The following is a 21,785-nucleotide window of genomic DNA, read 5'->3' as shown; positions in this document are numbered from 1 at the left end:
ATGGGCCCTTGGCGTCTCCAGGGTCCTCAAGCTAGTTTCGGTTCCGTGGCCCACGCGCGGGTTCTCGAAAATCAGCTGTTTCAGTCTTGGGCTAGTCCACCAATTGGACTCCTCCCCTCGTAGGCAGTGCCTATTTGAGCTTCTCCACCAATCGCTGGAGCTGGAGGTGTGGTTTCGGCCCAGCTTGTCCCGCCCCACGGATGGGGCGGAGTTGCGGCGCCGCCAATGAGCTAGCAGTCTGAGAAGGACTTGACTGAGTGGCAGTGTCGGGGTGGTGGCTGGGAAAGGGGCAGGTCCGGACATCAGGGCCACCTTACAAGGGGTCGGATCCGAGGGGGTTGGCCGAAGTTGTAGGTGGGGCTGAAGGCTCTAGTACCCAAGATCCCTCTAGGCACGGGAAGTCGCCACCAGAGCCATTGGAGGGCGCGGGAACTGCAACCCCTAATCAGGTACGGGCCCTGAAAGGGTTTGCTGGGGTAGGGATGGGAGTGAGAGTGAGAATTCCTCCCAGGGAAGGGCGACTGGCCTCAGGGGTTACGTACGCCCTGGAGGGGGCAGCCTCTGTCCCCAGGTTGAAATAGGAGCTGTCGCCGGCTTGGTCTTTGATCTTCTTCTGCCGAGCTTATCTCCCCAACCCTAATGCTCCTCTCCCCCAAAGTCCTCTGAAGCTTCCGAGACCCGGAATCTGGCATTGTTATGTTGATTCGGTATCTGAACCAAAGTTTTTGCCTCTGCTCTGCATTATTTTTTATCTTCACCAAAAAAAAAAGATGTCCAAAGATAGATAAATCTAAAACACAAAAACAAAACAAAACCAAAAAAACAAAGATAGATAAATCTATCATCTTTATTTGTTTTGTAAAAAAGTATAAGCTCCTGAAAGATGAAACGATTGCCTAAGGTCACACACAAAATCCAGTTCATTTCAGAAAAGCTTCTTGAGTGCAAAATATGTGCCTAAGAGTGAGAGAGAACGAGAAAACATTGTCTCAGCCCTTAACCTCAGTGTTTGCAATCCATTTGGGGAGACTAGGTTTTTTGTTTTGTTTTGTTTTGTTTTCATATTTGAATCTTTGCTCCCTTGTGCCTTTCATACTAAACACTTAAATCCTCAAGAATTGAGACCTCATCATTAAAAAAAAAATTTTTTTTTTTTTTTTAAGAGATGGAATCTCACTATGTTGCCGAGGCTGGTCTCAAACTCCTGAGCTCAAGCCATCCTCCTGTAGGCCTCCCAAAGTGCTGGGATTACAGGCATAAGCCACCGTGTATGGCCACCTAATCATTTTTTTAACTTAGTTTTTTTGTATCATAACAGCAATACAGTTACATAGTTTTAAAAATCAAGCACTACTAAAAGGGTTAAAATGAAAATAGCCCCTGCACAATCCCTCCTCTCCCTTGTTTCTACTTCCAGAGGTAGAAAGGCAACTGATGTTATTTATGTTAGTAGAGGACTGTCCTACCCCAAGCATTTCTCTTTACTTTGTAATAAAATCATGTGACCTTTTTAGACCACAAACATGCGTAAATTCTGTTCTGTTAGGCTCAGGCTGCAACAAGCATAAGTTTCAGTTTCCTAAATAGACACCAGATGTCAACGAGCAGGGAAAGATGGGGAGAAATAGGCATGGCACAGCCTGCTTGGTGACAGGCAAACCTGTCAGGTGACAAGCAAGAAAAAAAAAAAAATTCTTTTTTTTCTGAGACAAAGTCTTGCTCTGTCGCCCAGGCTGCAGTACAGTGCATGATCTCCACTTACTGCAACCTCTGTCTGCTGGGTTCAAGCAATTCTCCTGCCTCAGCCTCTTGAGTAGCTGGGATTAGGCACCGACTGCCAGGCCTTGCTAATTTTTTTTGTATTTTTAGTAGAGATGGGGTTTCACCATGTTGGCATGTTGGCCAGGCTGGTCTTGAACTTCTGACCTCAAGTGATCCTCTCACCTAGGTCTCTCAAAGTGCTGGGATTACAGGCGTGAGCCACTGCGCCTGGCCAAAAAAACCTAATTTACATGAAATATCAGGATCTCACAAAGTTGGTAACCCGTAATCATATTCAAGATTCACAGGTCATAAAAGTGTCATATTCTTAGGGACTGAGCAACCCATTGCACAGCATTTAGATGTTTTCTAGAATGGAGCTCCTCCTTCCTATATAGAGGGTAGTTTATAGGATATACATACTTACCTGACCTCCAAAAAGATTTATCTCCTAAAAAAGCTTCAAGTGGCTGCGTGTGGTGGCTCACGCCCGTAATCCCAGCACATTGGGAAGCCGAGGCAGGCAGATCACCTGAGGTCAGAAGTTCAAGACCAGCCTGGACAACATGGTGAAACCCCATCTCTACCAAAAATACAAAAGTTAGCTGGGCATGGTGACAGGCACCTGTAATCCCAGCTACTCAGGAGGCTGAGGCAGAAGAATTGCTTGAACCCAGGAGGCGGAGTTTGCCGCAAGCCGAGATCATGACAATGCACTCCAGCCTGGGTGACAAAGCAAGATTCCGTCTCAGAAAAAAAACAAAAAAGTTTCAGGGCCAGCAGAGATCATGCTGTAAAAAATACTTAATATCAACACTGATCTTTAAATGCTTTAGCATAAGCAAATATAAACAACAAATACCTGTAATCCAAGCACTTTGGAGGCCAAGGCAGGCGGATCACCTGAGGTCGGGAGTTCAAGACCAACCTGACCAACATGGTGAAACCCCGTCTTAAAAAAACAAATAAATAAATAAATAAAATAAAAAATGAAAAAAACAACAAATAAACACATGCATGTAAAATAAATGAATTAGGGAGATAGATGAAATAAGATAGTGGAAATAGTAATGTTTGTTAAAGTTGAATGGTGATCCTTGTGCTATTCACTCTAGAGTGTGTTTGAAAATTAGGCCAGGTGTGGTGACTCACGCCTGTAATTACAGCACTTTGGGTGGCCGAGGCGGGTAGATCATGAGGTCAGGAGTTCGAGACCAGCCTGCCCAATACGGTGAAACCCCATCTCTACTAAAAATTTAAAAAATTAGCTGGCCATGGTGGTGTGCGCCTGTAGTCCCAGCTACTTGGGAGACTGAGGCAGAAGAATCACTTGAACCCAGGAGGTGGAGGTTGCAGTGAGCTGAGATTATGCCAATGCACTCTAGCCTGGGCGACAGAGCAAGACTCTGTCTCACCAAAAGAAAAGAAAAAGAAAAAGAAAATTACCATAGGCTGGTTATAGTGGCTCATGTCTGTAATCGCAGCATTTTGTTTTCTGTTTTTGTTTTTTTGAGACAGTCTCGCTCTGTCACTCAGGCTGGAGTGCAGTGGCGCTATCTTGGCTCACTGCAACCTTCGCCTCCCGGGTTCAAGTGATTCTCCTGCCTCAGCCTCCCAAGTGGCTGGGACTACAGGCACGTACCACCATGCCCAGCTAATTTTTTTGAATTTTTAGTAGAGATGGGGTTTCACCGTGTTAGCCAGGATGGTCTTGATCTCCTGACCTCCTGATCTGACCACCTCGGCCTCCCAAAGTTCTGGGATTACAGGCGTGAACCACCATGCCGGCCCATCCCAGCATTTTGGAAGGCTGAGGCGGATGGATCACTTGAGCTCAGGAGTTTGAGATCTGCCTGGGCAACATGGCAAAATCCCATCTCTCCCAAAAATACAAATATTAGCGAGGCATGATGGCACACTCCTGTAGTCCTAGCTCCTTGAGGGACTGAGACAAAGAATCACTTGAACCTGGGGGTCAAAGCTACACGTGCAAAGATCATGCCACTGCATTCCAGCCTGAATGATAAAGTGAGACCCTGTCTTGAAAAAAAAAGAAAGAAAGAAAGAAAGAAAAGATAATTCCCATTAAAGCACAAAGGTCCTCTTATTGGAGCTATTAAAATACAGGTTGGGGGCCGGGCGCAGTGGCTCGCGCCTGTAATCCTAGCACTTTGGGAGGCCGAGGTGGGTGGATCACCTGAGGTCAGGAGTTCAAGACCAGCCTGGCCATTATGGTGAAACCCCATCTTTAAAAAATAAATAAATAAAATAAAATACAGGTTGGGGCCGCAGTGGCTTGCGCCTGTAATCCTAGCACTTTGGGAGTCTGAGGTGGGTGGATCACCTGAGGTCAGGAGTTTGAGACCAGCCTGACCAACATGGTAAAACCCCATCTCTACTAAAAAAAAACTACAAAAATTAGCCAGGTGTGGTGGTGGGTGCCTGTAATCCCAGCTACTCAAGAGTCTGAGGTAGGAGAATCGCTTGAACCTAGAGGATGGAGGTTGCAGTGAGCCAAGATCATGCCACTTCACTCCAGCCTGGGCGAAAGAGCCAGACTCCCATCTCAAAAAAAAAAAAAAAAAACTCCAGAATGCTCTAATGAGCATTTCCTTTGAGCATCATGTGGGTACTCAAAAGTTGGATTTTGCAGCATTTCAGATTTCAGAGCTTTGGATTAGGGATGCAAATATTAGTAATGCAAATATTCCAGAATCTGGACAAATCTGAAATCCAAAATGCTTGGAATAGCAAATAACCAGTAGCACTCCCTGGAAGAATATGCACCAAACTGATAGTAGTGGTTACTTCTGGAGAGGAGGTGAAAGAACCAAGATTAGGAGTAGGGTCAACGTAGACTTTCATGTTTTCTGTACTTTTATTACTTGTATAATTTAAACATTTAAATTAGTAACAATGAACAATCATGAAAATATGGATGATTTAGTCCAGCAAAATATCCAATTGGGAACTCTCAACTTCTGATGCAGAGACCAAATGGCACAGTGGGAGATGCTGCAGAATCTTGACAGCCCCTTTCAGGACCAGCTGCACCAGCTTTACTCACACAGCCTCCTGCCTGTGGACATTCGACAGTACTTGGCTGTCTGGATTGAAGACCAGAACTGGTGAGGCCTTCAGGAAGTTAGGGGGATGAGAAATGTGGTTTCTTACTTCTGAGCCCCCAGGATCCTGGAATCATTAATGGCAGGAAAAGGTTGGAAAGCTTCAGGACTACAGCAACCCTGCAGAGACACTAATCCTTTTTATTCCTGGTGCCCAGGCAGGAAGCTGTACTGGGGAATGATGAGTCCAAGGCTACCATGCTATTCTTCCACTTCTTGGATCAGCTGAACTATGAGTGTGGCCGCTGCAGCCAGGACCCAGAGTCCTTGTTGCTACAGCACAATTTACGGAAATTCTGCCGGGACATTCAGGTACTTGGAAGGGTTGGGAGTAATGGGGTAGCACCGGGAGCTGAGTATAGAGGAGCAAGGTTTGGAGAATGGAATAGTACCTGGAGGTACAAAGGGAGATGGGGATAGATCTAGGGAAAGCAGGACAGAGTCTGGACTTAGGGAATCACTGGCAGAGAGAAGGGCTGCATCTACAGGATACTGTTGGGAGGGTGCCATGGTGAAAAGAGAAAGGGCTAGGAACCCCAAAGGAGGAGGAAATACTGTGGACATTGGTGGGGAAGGTCTAGGGTGATAGGTCATTGAGGGTGGTTGAATTGGATCAATCCTTTCTGTTTTACTATTCTAGGCCTTTTCCCAGGGCCCTACCCAGCTGGCTGAGATGATCTTTAACCTCCTTCTGGAAGAAAAAAGAATTCTGATCCGGGCTCAGAGGGCTCAACCGGTGAGGACAATTCAGTGGTAATGTTGGAAGCTCCTGAAGTGGAGAGGAACCATGGAAAGGACCCAGGGAGTTGTCTCAGAACAGGATCCTCCCACATCCTGTGGTATAAATTTCAGGCCTGAATTTAAGGCATGAAAGGCCAGAGTTAAAATGTGCTCAGAGCCTCTTTATTCCAGGAGCAAGGACAACCAGTTCTTGAAACACCTGTGGAGAGCCAGCAACATGCAATTGAATCCCGGATCTTGGATTTAAAGGCTATGATGGAGGTTAGTAGATGTGGTAGGAGTTAGGGTGGGCAGGGCTCAGCCTAGCCCCTCCCTAAGAAGCAGCCTCATTGGGGTCCTCTCCTCTCTGTAGAAGCTGGTAAAATCCATCAGCCAACTGAAAGACCAACAGGATGTCTTCTGCTTCCGATATAAGATCCAGGCCAAAGGTAGGAAGCACATTGAGGGGTGGGAGAAAGAGAAGTGCCTGCTGAGAAGTCAGAGCTCAAAGTGAACAGGAGAAAGCACCAATGAGCAGTAGTCACTGTCAGACACACGCACTGACTACAGTCCCCCTGCCATGCAAAGCTGGAAGTGCCAGGGTGTTTGGTGGAGGTCCAACTGGAGGTGTGACTGAGAGACATTGAATGTTGAGGAAATGCATGGAAAACTGACAGTGTTTTATTTGAGGGGGTGTCTGGTCCAAGCATGACCATTCAGAATTTGCCTGAGGGTCCCACAGGTGCCTGTGCTTTGCTTGGTTTCCATGTCTTCCTCCACAAAATTCCTCCTTCCTGACTCTGACTCACCCCAGTCAGGAAGGAGAGGAAAGAACCCCTGAACTGACTCCTGTTCCTGCCATCCAGGGAAGACATCCTCTCTGGACTCCCATCAGATCAAAGAGCAGCAGATTCTGCAGGAAACTCTCAATGAACTGGATAAAAAGAGAAAGGTGAGAGGCAGAGGACAGTGTGTGTGGGCAACAGGGACCTGGAAAAATGAGGGACATGGGGACCTTGGTTCCCTAGCACTGGCTTCTTTGTCTTTTCATCACCAGTTGGGTGGTGGAGGGTGATAGGGAGAGATGCTCAACATTCACATTATGTCTTTCCTAGGAGGTGCTGGATGCCTCTAAAGCACTGCTAGGCCGATTAACTACCCTAATCGAGCTACTGCTGCCAAAGTTGGAGGAGTGGAAAGCCCAGCAGCAAAAAGCCTGCATTGGAGCTCCCGTTGACCATGGGTTGGCACAGCTAGAGAAATGGTGAGGAACCACCCCAACCCTCGTCCTCACCACCCGCTGTGATTTGTAAGTTGCAGTGCCCTGCATATAGCAAGAGATACTGTTCTCATTGGTCTCTGCTCCCCAGAATGAGCCCTGCTCCCTGCTAACTGCAGCTCTATTCTGCTCCTCATCCTCACCACCCAAGGAGCCCAGAGCCCAATCTACTTCAGGGAAAGGAATTAATTAACCCACAATCTGTATTTTTCCTTCCTTTTTTTTTTTTGAGACAGAGTTTCGCTCGTTACCCAGGCTGGAGTGCAATGGCGTGATCTCAGCTCACCGCAACCTCCGCCTCCTGGGTTCAGGCAATTCTCCTGCCTCAGCCTCCTGAGTAGCTGGGATTACAGGCACGCGCCACTGTGCCCAGCTAGTTTTTTTGTATTTTTAGTGAGATGGGGTTTCACCATGTTGACCAGGATGGGCTCGATCTCTTGACCTCGTGATCCACCCGCCTCGGCCTTCCAAAGTGCTGGGATTACAGGCATGAGCCACCGCGCCCGGCCTTTCCTTCCTTTTTGATCACCCAGAAATATATTTGCCAGGCGCAATGGCTCATGCCTGCAATCCCAGCACTTTGGGAGGCCAAAGCAGGCAGATCGCCTGAGGTCAGGAGTTAAGACCAGCCTGGCCTACATGGTGAATCCCCATCTCTACTAAAAATACAAAAAAATTAGCCAGGTATGGTGGCAGGCGCCTGTAATCCCACTTACTCAGGAGGCTGAGGAAGGAGAATCTCTTGAACCCTGGAGGTAGAGGTTGTAGTGAGCTGAGATCACAACATTGCACTTCAGCCTGGGCAACAGAGCAAGACACCATCTCAAAAAAAAAAAAAAAAGCCAAGCACGGTGGCTCACACCTGTAATTCCAGCACTTTGGGAGGTTGAGGTGGGTGGATCACAAGGTCAGGAGTTCAAGACTAGCTTGGCCAGCATGGTGAAACCCCATCTCTACTAAAAATACAAAAAATTACCTGGGCATGGTGATGCGTGCCTATGGTCCCAGCTACTAGGGAGGCTGGGGCAGGAGAATTGCTTGAACCCAGGAGGCGGAGGTTGCAGTGAGCCAAGATCACGCCACTGCACTCCAGCCTGGGCTACAGAGCGAGACTCCCTCTCAAAAATATATATACATATTTTTAAAATATTTTTATTGCAATAAATATAATTAATAAAAAAAGGAAGGAGGAAGAGAAAATTATCTTTTATCTAACTTATTAAACAAAAATGAAACCATATTGTTCATACTATTTTGAAACCTATGGGTTTTTTTTTTCAGCTTAACAGTATATTATATATTTATATATACATATAAAACAGTATAAATATGTCATATATATACTATTAGGCTTAAAAAATGCATATATAATATATAACCAGCCTGGCCAACGTGGTGAAACCCCATCTCTACTAAAAACACAGAAATTTGCTGGGTGTGGTGGTGCATGCCTGTATTCTGAGCTACTTGGGAGGCTAAGACAGAAGAATCAGTTCAACCGAAGAGGCGGAGGTTGCAGAGAGCCGAGATTGCATCATTGCACTCCAGCCTGGGCTACCCAGTGAGACTCTGTCTCAAAAAAAAAAAAGCCAGGTGGGGTGCCTGACACCTATAATCCCAGCACTTTGGGAGGCAAAGGCAGGTAGATCGGACTGAGCTCAGGAGTTCAAGACCACCCAGGACAACATGGTGAAACCCATCTCTACTAAAAATACAAAAAAATTAACTGAGTGTGACGGTGCACGCCTGTGGTCCCATCTGCTTGGGAGGCTGAGGCAGGAAAGTCACTTGAGCCCCAGAAGTAAGCTGAGACTGCACCACTACACTCCAGCTTGGGCCACAGAGTGAGACTCCATTTCAAAAAAAAAAAAAGCCGGGCTGGGTATGGTGGCTCATGCCTGTAATCCCAGCACTTTGGAAGGCTGAGGCAGGTGGATCACCTGAAGTCAAGAGTTTGAAACCAGCCTGGCGAAACCCCATCTCTACTAAAAAATAAAAAATTAGCCGAACATGGTGGTGCGTTGCTGTAATCTCAGCCTCTGGGGGGCTGAGGCAGGAGGATCACTTGAACCCAGGAGGCAGAGGGTGCAGTGAGCTGAAATCATGTCACTGTACTCCAGCCTAGGCAACAGAGCAAGACTCAGTCTCAAAAAAAAAACAAAATTAGGCATGGTGGCACATGCCTGTAGTCCCAGCTACTCAGGAGGCTGAGGTGGGAGGATTGCTTGAGCCCAGGTGTTCAAGGCTGCAGTGAGCTGTGATTGCACCACTGCACTCCAGCCTGGGCAACAGAAGGAGACCCTGTCTCTAAAAATGTGTGTGTACACACACACACACACAAACCCTAATACCCACCTACTGAGGAGGCTGAGGCCGAAAGAGTACTTGAGCCCAGGAGTTTGCGGTCAATCTGAGCAATATAGCAAGACCCCCACCTCTTTAAAAAAAAAAAAAAAAGGTAGCTGGGGGAAATGGCTCATGCCTGTAATCCCAGCACTTTGGGAGGCTGAGGTGGGCAGGTCACAAGGTCAGGAGTTCAAGACCAGCCTGGCCAATATGGTGAAACTCCATCTCTACTAAAAACAAAAAAATTAGCTGGGCATGGTAATTCGTGCCCATAGTCCCAGCTACTCAGGAGGCTAAGGCAGAAGAATTGTTTGAACCCAGGAGGCGGAAGTTGCAGTGAGCCGAGATCACGCCACTGCACTCCAGCCTGGGCGACAGAGCAAAACTCCATCTCAAAAAAAAACAAAAACAAAAAGTGAATAAAAATATACTACAATTGCTCAGGTTGATTGAAAAACAGGTATATAGTACTTATGGTACAGGACCAGCCAGCATTTATTTATTTGTTTATTTTTTTTTTAGAAAAAGGGGGTTGTAAAAAGAAAGCAAAATGTTTTATCATGGTTTTTCCTTCAGCAGCTTTAGGATAAATTAGAAGTCAACTCTGGCCGGGCGCAGTGGCTCACACCTGTAATCCCAGCACTTTGGGAGGCCGAGGTGGGTGGATCACGAGGTCAAGAGATCGAGACCATCCTGGTCAACATGGTGAAACTCCGTCTCTACTAAAAATACAAAAAAATTAGCTGGGCACGGTGGCGCGTGCCTGTAATCCCAGCTACTCAGGAGGCTGAGGCAGGAGAATTGCCTGAACCCAGGAGGCAGAGGTTGCAGTGAGCCGAGATCGCACCATTGCACTCCAGCCTGGGTAACGAGAGCGAAACTCCGTCTCAAAAAAAAAAAAGTCAACTCTGGTGCCAAAAAATAAAATAAAATAAAACAGAAAGAGTCAAAACCCTTTGCCTCCAAAGGGTTTCACTGTGTTAGCCAGGATGGTCTCAATCTCCTGACCTTGTGATCTGCCTGCTTCGGCCTCCCAAAATGAAGGGATTACAGGCATGAGCCACTGCACCCTGCCTATTTATTTATTTATCGAGACAGGGTCTCTCTCTCTGTTGCCCAGGTTGGAGTGCCTGGCCTTAAGTGATCCTCCCACCTTTGCCTCCCAAAGTGCTGAGATTACAGATATGAGCCACCATGCCCAGCTGGGGAGACTTTTAAAATGATTGTTTCAAGTGTTACAGCTGTTTTAGAATTTGTCGAGCAGGCTTTCAGGTTTTTGCCAGAAACCAGCCCCACCCCCACCAAAAAAAACACAAAAAGATAGTTCCAAACGTTTTTTAGAATAGTTGTTCCAACCGAATCTATTTTCTCATGTGTAGTGTATGGTTTTCCTGTCACCACATTGCTGATTATTATTATTTTGAGATGGAGTCTCACTTTCATCACACAGGCTGGAGTGCAGTGGCGTGATCTCAACTCACTGCAACCTCCTCCTCCTAGGTTCAAGCAATTCTCCTTCCTCAGCCTCCCAAATAGCTGGGATTACAGGCGTGTGCCACCACTCCCAGCTAATTTTTGTGTTTTTAATAGAGACGCAGTTTCACCATATTGGCCAGGCTGGTCTCAAACTCCTGACCTTGTGATCCACCCACCTTGGCCTCCCCAAATGCTGGGATTACAGGCATGAGCCACCACACCTGGCTGCTGATTATTATTATTTTTAATTATAGAGACAGTAAAGTACAGTAGTTAGAAGTGTGGGTTGTACAATGAGACTGCCTGAGATCACATACAAGCCTGAACCCTTACTAGTTTTATGACCTTGAGCAAGTCACTTAACCTTTCTTTGCCTCAGTGTTATCATCTGTAACATAGGGGTAATAATAGTATCTGCCTCAGAGGGTTGTTTTGAGGATTAAATGCATTAATATGTGTAAAGGGCTTAATATAAATTGTACATAGCATATGAAAGCTGTTATTATGGGGTCGGGCGTGGTGGCTCACGCCTGTAATCCCAGAACTTTGGGAGGCTGAGGTGGGTGGATCACCTGAGGTCAGGAGTTTGAGACCAGCTTGACCAACATGGTGAAACCCTGTCTCTACTAAAAATACAAAAATTAGCCAGGCGTGGTGGCAGGCACCTGTAATCCCAGCTACTCAGGAGGCTGAGGCAGGAGAATTGCCTGAACACGGGATGCGGAGGTTGCAGTGAGCTGAAATCGTGCCACTGCACTCCAGCCTGGATGATAAGAGCAAGACTCTGTCTCAAAAAAAAAAAAAAAAAAAAGGCTGTTATTATGTTAAATGTGTTAGTTTTGTATGTGAAAATAGCTTTGATTTTTATTTCTTGGATTATGAATCATGTTGAATAATCTTTTATATGCTTCCTAGATTCTTTTTTTTTTTTTTTCCACCCCAGTTAATTTCCGACTCTTCATATATTTATGAAGAGGTCTTGGAACCTGGGTGGGGGAATTCAGGAAATTCATGGATTTCTTCTTCCTGAAATCTATCACCAGGTTCACAGCTGGAGCAAAGCTCTTGTTTCACCTGAGGCAGCTGCTGAAGGAGCTGAAGGGACTGAGTTGCCTGGTTAGCTATCAGGATGACCCTCTGACCGAAGGCGTGGACCTACGCAACGCCCAGGTCACAGAGTTGCTACAGCGTCTGCTCCACAGGTCTAGAAGCCAGGCAGGAACCCTGGGGGAAGAAAGGAACAAGGGAAGCCATTCTTACAGATACTGAGCTATATGTTCTCTCTACACCTCTCTCTCCTCAGAGCCTTTGTGGTAGAAACCCAGCCCTGCATGCCCCAAACTCCCCATCGACCCCTCATCCTCAAGACTGGGAGCAAGTTCACTGTCCGAACAAGGTCGGCATTCCAGAACTCATTCCTGCTTCCTTTTTCCAACCCTGCCACTGTGTATTTTCTGGCTTCACGGATCTTCCCATCTTCGGCTTTTTCTTCTCTCTTTCCCCTCCCCTCCCTACCTCTTATAATCCCTCTTCTCTTTGTCTTTTTTTTTTTTTTTGATACGGAGTCTTGCTCTGTTGCCCAGGCTGGAGTGCAATGGCATGCCCTCGGCTCACTGCAATCTCCACCTCCTGGGTTCAAGTGATTCTCCTGCCTCAGCCTCTCAAGTAGCTGAGATTACAGGTGAGTGCCACCATGCCTGGCTAATTTTTTTGTATTTTTAAGTAGAGACGGGGTTTCACCATGTTGGTCAGGCTGGTCTTGAACCCCAGACCTCATGATCCGTCTGCCTCAGCCTCCCAAAGTGCGGGATTACAGGCATGAGCCACCGCACCTGGCTTCCCTCTTCTCTTTTTCAAACATCTGGCCTATCTGGAGGGTTGAAGTTGACCACTTTCTCCTATCCTCCTTCAATTCCCTCAGGCTGCTGGTGAGACTCCAGGAAGGCAATGAGTCACTGACTGTGGAAGTTTCCATTGACAGGTAAATTGGAGGAGGTGAAGGGTGGCCAGGACATGGGCTGCTGGGGTGGAGGAGATACTCTTCACAATAGGGCCCTAGAGATATCTTCTTCCCCCTTCAATTCCTACCTCATAGAAATTATATAATTCATTTCCTTTGTTGAACACTTACTATGTGACATGCAGCATGGCAGGTACTTATTTAATTATCACAGAAACCCTATGAATTAACTATTACCAATGCACCATACAAACAAGGATACAGGCTCAGCAAGACTGATTACATCTCTTGTGCAAGGCCACCTAGCTAGTGAGCTCAAGTCAGGTTCGAATCCAGGCCTATCTGATCCCAAAGACCAAACTGCTAACTTCCATCTCTTTTGCCTAACGATTTTTTTTCTTTTTATTTCTTTTCAGGAATCCTCCTCAATTACAAGGGTAGGTGCTTGACAAGGACACTGCAAACATCTGTACACTGCATGACCTGCAGAACCATATTCGGCAACCCTGGTGGGAGCGCAAACAAGGAGGGAGGGGGATTTGGCTGGGATATAGACAAAGGGAGAAGGCAGGATCTGAAATGAAGTGGAATTTCTGTTTCTTTTCTGCTGAGTTTTTAGAATAATTCTGTTCCTTGTCTCCATGTATCATCTTCCTCCTGGAACAGCTTCCGGAAGTTCAACATTCTGACTTCAAACCAGAAAACTTTGACCCCCGAGAAGGGGCAGAGTCAGGGTTTGATTTGGGACTTCGGTTACCTGGTAAGAATAGTTTGTGACCTATGCTTTTTATTATTTTAATTTTTTTGAGATGGAGTCTCACTCTGTCGCCCAGGCTGGAGTGCAGTGGTGCGATAGCTCACTGCAACTCTGCCTCCCAGGTTCAAGCGATTCTCCTGCCTCAGCCTCCCAAGTAGCTGGGACTACAGGCACACTCCACCATGCCTGGCTAATTTTTGTATTTTTAGTAGAGACAGTGTTTCACCATATTGGTCAGGCTGGTCTTGAACTCCTGACCTCAGGTGATCCACCCACCTTGGCCTCCCAAAGTGCTGGGATTACAGGCATGAGCCACCGCACCTGGCCTGCTTTTAGTCCAAAGGAACATAGGTTGGGGGAAGTTCCCAGGGCTTGAGAGGTCTTGAAGCCAAACAGGGGATTCCAGGGACCCTAGGGTGCCCACTCTGGCATTTTCTCTCCTTCCTTTAATTCACAGACTCTGGTGGAGCAACGTTCAGGTGGTTCAGGAAAGGGCAGCAATAAGGTGAGACCCGGACGGAGGGCTGGGGCAGGGGAGACTTTCCCATCAAAGGGCCTTCTGAGGACTGTCTCTTTGGCTGTCCCAGGGGCCACTAAGTGTGACAGAGGAACTGCACATCATCAGCTTCACAGTCAAATACACCTACCAGGGTCTGAAACAGGAGCTGAAAGTGAGTTAAAATGGAGGACAAGGAGAGAGAAAGCAGCTTTGGAACAAGGCATAAGGAGGGGATAAACAGAAGCCTCTCGGGGTGGGTTAGCACTCCTTTCCTCTAACAAATACCTGCAGCTAGAAACCTCACATCCCTCTCTGTGTCTCCTGTCTACTCCCCAGACGGACACCCTCCCTGTGGTGATTATTTCCAACATGAACCAACTCTCAATCGCCTGGGCTTCAGTTCTCTGGTTCAATTTGCTCAGCCCAAACCTTGAGGTAGGGAGTGGGGCCAACAGGCCGAGGGAGAGGAGGGGTGTGGAAGCTTGGTGTGAGGGGCTGCTTCTGAGCCAGCCTGCACTCCTCTCACCCCTACAGAACCAGCAGTTCTTCTCCAACCCCCCCAAGGCCCCCTGGAGCTTGCTGGGCCCTGCTCTCAGTTGGCAGTTCTCCTCCTATGTTGGCCGAGGCCTCGACTCAGACCAGCTGAGCATGCTGAAAAACAAGCTGTTTGGTACAGATTTCCTTCCCTCAGCCTTTCCCCAGCCTTTGTCTTTCCTGTCCCTCTGTCCTCTCTATCCCAGGACCCCTTGCTTCCCTCATTATCTGTCTGTGGCTGTCTGTCCCACAGGGCAGAGCTGTAAGACTGAGGATGCATCGCTGTCCTGGGCTGACTTCACTAAGGTAACTCCCTGCATCCTGTGGAGCTAGATCTAGCCCACAGTCCAAATACTGGCCTTCCCACATCCTCCTTTCTCAACACCAGGGGCAGCTCCTTAGCTCTTGCTACCTTTCCATTCCTCCTCCAGCGAGAGAGCCCTCCAGGCAAGCTACCATTCTGGACATGGCTGGACAAAATTCTGGAATTGGTACATGACCACCTGAAGGATCTCTGGAATGATGGGTAAGGCCTTGGTCAGCCTTCCCAATGGGCCTGTGCTTTCTGTTGAGAGTGGACTCTGTGCGCCCTCATGTGGCAAGCAGGGAGAGAGAGCAAAGACAGGCGCAAGGCCGTGTATTCTCACATTTGTAACAGTAATAGCCATAGCCAATGTAAGTGAAGCATCTCCTACGCTCCAGAACCTGCTGGGTGCTCTTCGTGAATTCTCTTATGTAATCCTTATGACCACGTTGAATGATGGGTTTTGTCACCTTCATTTCAAGTGAGGAAACTAATTTCAGAGATGTTAAAGAACTTACCCAAGGGACAGAGTTGGTATTCAAACCCAGGCCTATGTGACTCTAAGCCTATGTTCTTTTCACCACACTGCCTACCAATTTGTGTAGCATTTGACCTTTAAAAGTCCTATTCGTGGCCGGGCACAGTGGCGTATGCCTGTAATCCCAGCACTTTGGGAGGCCGAGGCAGGCAGATCACTTGAGGTCAGGAGTTCGAGACCAGGCTGGACAACATTGCAAAACCCTGTCTCTACTAAAAATACAGAAATTAGCTGGGCATGGTGGCGGGTACCTGTAATCCTAGCTACTCAGGAGGCTGAGGCAGAAGAATCACTTGAACCGGTGAGGCGGAGGTTGCAGTGAGCCGAGCTGGCGCCACTGCACTCCAGCGTGGGAGACGAGCGAAACTCTGCCTCAAAAAAAAAGCTATTCATGACTGGGCACAGTGGCTCATGCCTATAATCCTAGCACTTTGGGAGGCTGAGGCAGACAGATCACTTGAGCCCAGGAGTTCAAGACCAGCCTGGGCCACATGGTGAAACACCATCTCTACAAAAAATACAAAAGTTAGTCAGGCATGGTGGTGTACACCTGTGGTCCTAGCTACTCTGGAGGCTGAGAGGTGGGAGGATTGCTTGAGCCTGGGAGGTCGAGGCGGCAGTGAGCTGTGATCATGCCACTGCACTCCAGCCTGGGCAACAGAGTGACACCCTGTTTCCAGAAAAAAAAGTGCTGTTCATCTGTGTGATCTCACTGAATCCTCATACCTCTTCAAACCCTGGAAAGGTGGCTATTGTCAGCAAAGTGAAGTGACTTGTAAAAGATAAAAAGCTAAGTGGCAGGGCTTGGTCCAAAACCGGGGCTGTTTCTCCATACATGGGGAGCAGGGAGGCAGGGGTCTGGCGGGGCAGAGGGAATGGGGGGTTCACAGCTGCTCTCTGTGCTCCAGACGGATCATGGGCTTTGTGAGTCGGAGCCAGGAGCGCCGGCTGCTGAAGAAGACCATCTCTGGCACCTTTCTACTGCGCTTCAGTGAATCGTCAGAAGGAGGCATTACCTGCTCCTGGGTGGAGCACCAAGACGATGGTCAGCTGCTCTGCCCTGCCGTTCCCACAGCCTCTCCTTTCTGCCTGGCTCCCCTTTTGCCCCTCTGCCTGCCCTTGGCGTCCCTGGCTCTATCCTGAATCCCTCAGCCAGTTTGGGGCTGGAGAGCCAGAGCAGGGAACTCCCAGGCCCAGCCTCTTCCCTCAAGCCTGCCTGTTCCTGCATTCACTCTCTAGACAAGGTGCTCATCTACTCTGTGCAACCGTACACCAAGGAGGTGCTGCAGTCACTCCCGCTGACTGAAATCATCCGCCATTACCAGTTGCTCACGGAGGAAAACATACCTGAGAACCCACTGCACTTCCTCTATCCCCGAATCCCCCGGGACGAAGCTTTTGGGTGCTACTACCAGGAGAAAGGTGAGAATCATTGACATATTTCATTGCTAGATTGCAGAGACCCTCTAACATCCATAGACCCAACTCCTTCCTTTCAAGCATGGACAACTGATATCCAGAGGAGTTAAGGGATTTGTCCATGAAACACTGCTGTTACTATGGGGATTGGACTGCCAGGATCGTCTGCACTAGGGGAACCTCAGGCTGTGTGTCCGGCCCACTGATCTTCCCTGCTTCTTGTGTATGTTCCTCACAGTTAATCTCCAGGAACGGAGAAAATACCTGAAACACAGGCTCATTGTGGTCTCTAATAGGTGAGATATAAACTCTTCACCCATCCTCCCTAATCCTTTCTGGCTGACAAAGTGGCTCTAACATGGCCTATTCCAGTCTCCCCAGCCTTCCCTCCTAGCCTTCCCTCCCTCCTAGCCTTCCCTCCCTCCTAGCCTTCCTTCCTTCCTAGCTTTCCCTCCCTCCTAGCCTTCCTTCCTTCCTAGCTTTCCCTCCTTCCTAGCTTTCCCTCCCTCCTAGCCTTCCCTCCTTCCTAGCCTTCCCTCCTTCCTAGCCTTCTCTCCCTCCTAGCCTTCCCTCCCTCCTAGCCTTCCCTCCCTCCTAGCCTTCCCTCCCTCCTAGCTTCCCTCCCTCCTAGCTTTCCCTCCTTCCTAGCTTTCCCTCCCTCCTAGCCTTCCCTCCTTCCTAGCCTTCCCTCCTTCCTAGCCTTCTCTCCCTCCTAGCCTTCCCTCCCTCCTAGCCTTCCCTCCCTCCTAGCTTCCCTCCCTCCTAGCTTCCCTCCCTCCTAGCTTTCCCTCCCTCCTAGTTTTCCCTCCCTCCTAGCCTTCCTTCCCTCCTAGCTTTCCCTCCCTCCTAGCCTTCCCTCCCTCCTAGCCTTCCCTCCCTCCTAGCCTTCCCTCCCTCCTAGCTTTCCCTCCCTCCTAGCCTTCCTTCCTTCCTAGCCCACTCTAGTTCTTTCCTGTTCTAGTCTCTCTCCTATCTCATATTTTTCTGCTGCCATTCTTTGGTTGTCTCCACAGGAGTTTCTGGATAATAATGATCACAATCACTGGTGTTAATAGGCACCTACTCGATGCCAAGCATGGAGCTTTTTGTTGTTGTTGTTCCAGACAGGGTCTCACTCTACCGCCCAGGCTGGAGCGCAGTGGCGCAATCATGGCTCATTGCAGCCCCAACCTTCTGAGCTCAAACAATACAGCGATGTATCACCACACTCAGCTAATTTATTTTGTATTTTTTGTAGAGATGGGGTCTCACCATGTTGCCCAGGCTGGTCGTGAACTCCTGGACTCAAGGGATCCACCCACCTCGGCCTTCCAAAGTGCTTGGATTACAGATGTGAGCCACTGTGCCTGGCCTGAAAGTTTATTATGTGACAGGCAGTAGGCTAAATGGTGTTCATTTTCTCATTTTATTGAATCTACAAAATAGTCCTATGAAGCAAACACTGTTTTCAGCTAAGGAACTGGATTTAGAGTAGCAAGGTTTTGTATCTAAGGTACATGACTAATAAATGATACAGGTCAGATTCCATAGCCCTGCTTTTAACCACCCTACTGCCTCTCAGGAATTATTAGGTATTGTTCTCATTTATAGATGATACATCTGAGCCTCAGAGAAGTTAGGTAACTTGCCTAAGGTCCCCCAGCTAGTAAATGATAGGATTCAAACTCTAGCAAGCCTGATTCCAAACCCCATACTCTTTAGCCCTCCACTCTACTACCTTCTTAGACAAGGGAGACGGCTCCTGCTTGCTCTACCATTCCCTGTTTCACTTAAACCATTGAGTCCTGCCCCTTTGTCTGTTTTTGGGTATCCAGACAGGTGGATGAACTGCAACAACCGCTGGAGCTTAAGCCGGAGCCAGAGCTGGAGTCGTTAGAGCCGGAGCCAGGTGTGGTGCCAGAGCTCGACCTGGACTTAGAGTCACTGCTGAAGGAAGGGCTGGATCTGGGACCAGCACTAGAGTCTGTGCTGGAGTCCACTCTGGACCCTGTAATGGAGCCCACACTGTGCACGGTATCACAAACAGTGCCACAGCCAGACCAAGGACCTGTATCACAGCCAGTGCCAGAACCTGATTTGCCCTGTGATCTGAGACATTTGAACACTGAGCCAATGGAAAGTAAGTGATGAGATGGAGCTATGGAAGAGGATGCACATTCCCTTTCCTACCTCTTCTGCCTCTCCCTCTCCATTACAGAAAAAGCTGAGCTCCAAGCTCCTCATTGGAAAGAGGCCCATTATCTCTGTGATTCCTTTGTTTAGGAATTACATATGTCTTCCCCCACCTCCCTCAGGCTCTTCCCAGGCCTTTCCTGCCATCCTCCCTCCCTTTCCCTGCTGGGTTGGGAATTCCTAAGGTCAGGACCTAACTTTTCTCTCTGGATTACCTAGTCTTCAGAAACTGTATAAAGATTGAAGAAATCATGCCGAATGGTGACCCACTGTTGGCTGGCCAGAACACCATGGATGAGGCTTTCATCTCCCGCCCCAGCCACTTCTACACTGATGGACCCTTGATGCCTTCTGACTTCTAGGAACCACATTTCCTCTGTTCTTTTTGTATCTCTTGCCCTTCCTACTCCCGATACCATGATGTTGCTCTCCAGGGATGTGAATCAGGCATGTGCCCCTTCTAAGCTGGGTTGACTGTTCAAACTCAGGCCTGTGTGACTCCACTGGGGTGAGAGGTGAAAGCATAACATGGATATGGAAGGGACAACAATGAATCAGAACAGATGCCGAGCCATAGGTCTAAATAGGATCCTGGAGGCTGCCTGCTGTACTGGGAGGTATAGGGGTCCTGGGGGCAGGCCAGGTCAGTTGACAGGCTCTTGGAGGGCTCAGGGCAGTGGCTTCTTTCCAGTATGGAAGGATTTCCACATTTTAATAGCCGGTTAGGCTAAACTGGTGCACACTGGCGTTGGCCCTTGGTGGGGAGCACAGACACAGGATAGGACTCCATTTATTTCTTCCATTCCTTCATGTCTAAGATAACTTTTCCTTTCTTCTTTCCTTCACTCCTGACTCAAGCCCTAAATTTCTTCTATTCCTGCAGGGGCTGAGAGCTTTCTGCCTTAGCCTACCATGTGAAACTCCACCCTGAGGAAGGGGATGGACCGGAAGTAGACCTTTTTCTTTCTTACCAGTCTTCTCTCCTACTCTGCCGCTAAGCTGGCTGTACCTGTTCCTCCCCCATAAAATGATCCTGCCACTCTAATGTGCCTGTGAAGCTTTGCACACTAACTTATGCCACCTGGTCTCTACTCTCGCAATAGTTAGGAGATAGATCACACCTGGAGGCCGGGGATGGTAGGGCTGCTGGGAATTTAGGAATTGCTGGTTTTTTTTTTTTTTTTGAAACAGCATCTCACTTTGTTGCCCAGGCTAGAGTGCAGTGGCACAATTACAGCTCACTGCAGCCTCAACCTCCTGGGTTCAAGCAATCCTCCCACCTCAGCCTCCTGGGTAGCTGGGACCATGGCATGTGCCACCATACCCTGCTGTTTTTGTTTTGTTTTTGTAGAGACAGGGTCTCACTATGTTGCCCAGGCTGGTCTTGAACTCCTGGGCTCAAGTGATCCTCACACCTTGGCCTCCCAAAATGTTGGGATTATAGGCATGAGCCACTGTACTTGGCCAGGAATTTCTTTTTTTCTTTTTTTTTTGAGACAGAATTTCACTCTTGTTGCCTAGGCTGGAATGCAATGGCATGATCTTGGCTCACTGCAACCTCCCCCTCCTGAGTTCAAGTGATTCTCCTGGCTCAGCCTCCCAAGTAGCTGGGATTACAGGCACACACCACCACACCAGGCTAATTTTGTATTTTTATTAGGGACAGGATTTCTTCATGTTGGTCAGGCTGGTCTCAAACTCTCTACCTTAGGTGATCCGCCCACCTCAGGTGATCTGCCTGCTTCAGCTTTCCAAAGTGTTGGGATTACAGGCGTGAGCAACCACGCCCAGCAGGAATTTCTTGTTATAGTATTAGATAGAGTTTGGTGTTTTTACAGAGGAGAAGCACTGAGTCTTAGCTATTTCTCTATTATGATATCATCCTCCCTTTTTTGTACAATATGTTGTTTACCTGAAAGGAAGGTTTCAATTCCTTGTGTGGACCTGGGCAAAGACCAAGTCTGTGGAACTTAAAACCATGAAGGTCTGTCGTAGGACTCTGGACAATCTCACACCTTAGCTATTCCCAGGAAACCCCAGCGGGCAATTGACATTGCTTTAAGATGTCCTTGTGATGTAACTTGAGATATAAATGAAAGGCCCTGCACAGGTGGCTGTTTCTTGTCTGTTATGTCGAAGGAACAGTCCTGTTGAGAAAGGGGCTCTTCTGAGCAGAAATGGCTAATAAACTGTATGCTGATCTGGAAATGTCTCATCTCTGAACCTCTTTATTTCTCTGCTCACAAAGACTAATGTTCTTAGGGACACCAACAATCTACACAGAAATGAAGTCAGAAAATTGTGGCCTCTCTTCCATCCACCCCTCTATGTTCCTCTTGTCAGGTTTCTTCTTCCTCCCTCCCTGTTTGGAGCAGCCCCTCCTGTCCCTTAGGCTCTTCCAGGGGTGCTGGGAGCTATATATGTGTTGTGGGGGAAGGGATGAGTAGCTATATAACTACCTCATTGTCACTCAGCTGACTGGTGGCAAAGCCAAGATACAAACCTGGCTGGGTTTGTCTGACTTCAAAGCCCACACTTTTTGATGCTGTGACTATGGAAAAAAGGAAAGGAAATAATCACTAGCCACTTCCCCTTCTTTTTCTTTTCTTTTTTTTTTAAAAAAAAAAAAAAGAATTTCAGCTATCCTTAGTTACCAAACTTCCTTCCAAAGGGACTCCAAGGCCAGGCACAGTGACCCACGCCTGTAATCCCACCACTTTGGGAGGCCGAGGCAGGTGGATCACCTGAGGTCAGGAGTTCAAGACCAGCCTAACCAACATGGTAAAACCCTGTCTTTACTAAAAATACAATAATTAGCTGGGCGTGGTGGTGGGTGCTTGTAGACCCAGATACTTGGGAGGCTGAGGCAGGAGAATTGCTTGAACCTGGGACGCG

At 48.0% G+C, this 21,785-nt stretch overlaps 1 protein-coding gene and 1 non-coding gene across 2 annotated transcripts; both read left to right on the top strand.

Moving 5' to 3' along the window:
- The first annotated feature begins 271 nt into the window (after nucleotides 1-271).
- Nucleotides 272-21,098, top strand: STAT2 (signal transducer and activator of transcription 2). The gene is made up of 24 exons (XM_012450485.3): nucleotides 272-449; nucleotides 4,752-4,889; nucleotides 5,045-5,198; nucleotides 5,527-5,622; nucleotides 5,799-5,888; nucleotides 5,980-6,055; nucleotides 6,473-6,558; nucleotides 6,722-6,870; nucleotides 11,751-11,909; nucleotides 12,011-12,103; nucleotides 12,629-12,688; nucleotides 13,084-13,104; nucleotides 13,334-13,427; nucleotides 13,882-13,929; nucleotides 14,012-14,095; nucleotides 14,260-14,358; nucleotides 14,458-14,593; nucleotides 14,711-14,763; nucleotides 14,889-14,983; nucleotides 16,208-16,344; nucleotides 16,539-16,721; nucleotides 16,957-17,014; nucleotides 18,533-18,837; nucleotides 19,110-21,098. Exons 2-24 carry the CDS (start codon nucleotides 4,759-4,761, stop codon nucleotides 19,250-19,252), a joined length of 2,550 nt encoding a protein of 849 aa, XP_012305908.2. The 5' UTR covers nucleotides 272-449; nucleotides 4,752-4,758; the 3' UTR covers nucleotides 19,253-21,098.
- Nucleotides 10,462-10,526, top strand: LOC135275515 (U7 small nuclear RNA). Its single transcript, XR_010343140.1, has one exon. It is a non-coding gene; the product is annotated as a U7 small nuclear RNA (small nuclear RNA).
- Nucleotides 21,099-21,785: the final 687 nt, after the last annotated feature.

The sequence above is a fragment of the Aotus nancymaae genome, unplaced genomic scaffold (genome assembly GCF_030222135.1).
Source record: "Aotus nancymaae isolate 86718 unplaced genomic scaffold, 86718_ANA_hifiasm-v0.15.2.pri h1tg000016l, whole genome shotgun sequence".
NCBI classification, from domain to species: domain Eukaryota; kingdom Metazoa; phylum Chordata; class Mammalia; order Primates; family Aotidae; genus Aotus; species Aotus nancymaae.
The sequence above is the reverse complement of the archived record's forward strand: the minus strand, read 5'-3'. Positions and strand labels throughout refer to the sequence as shown.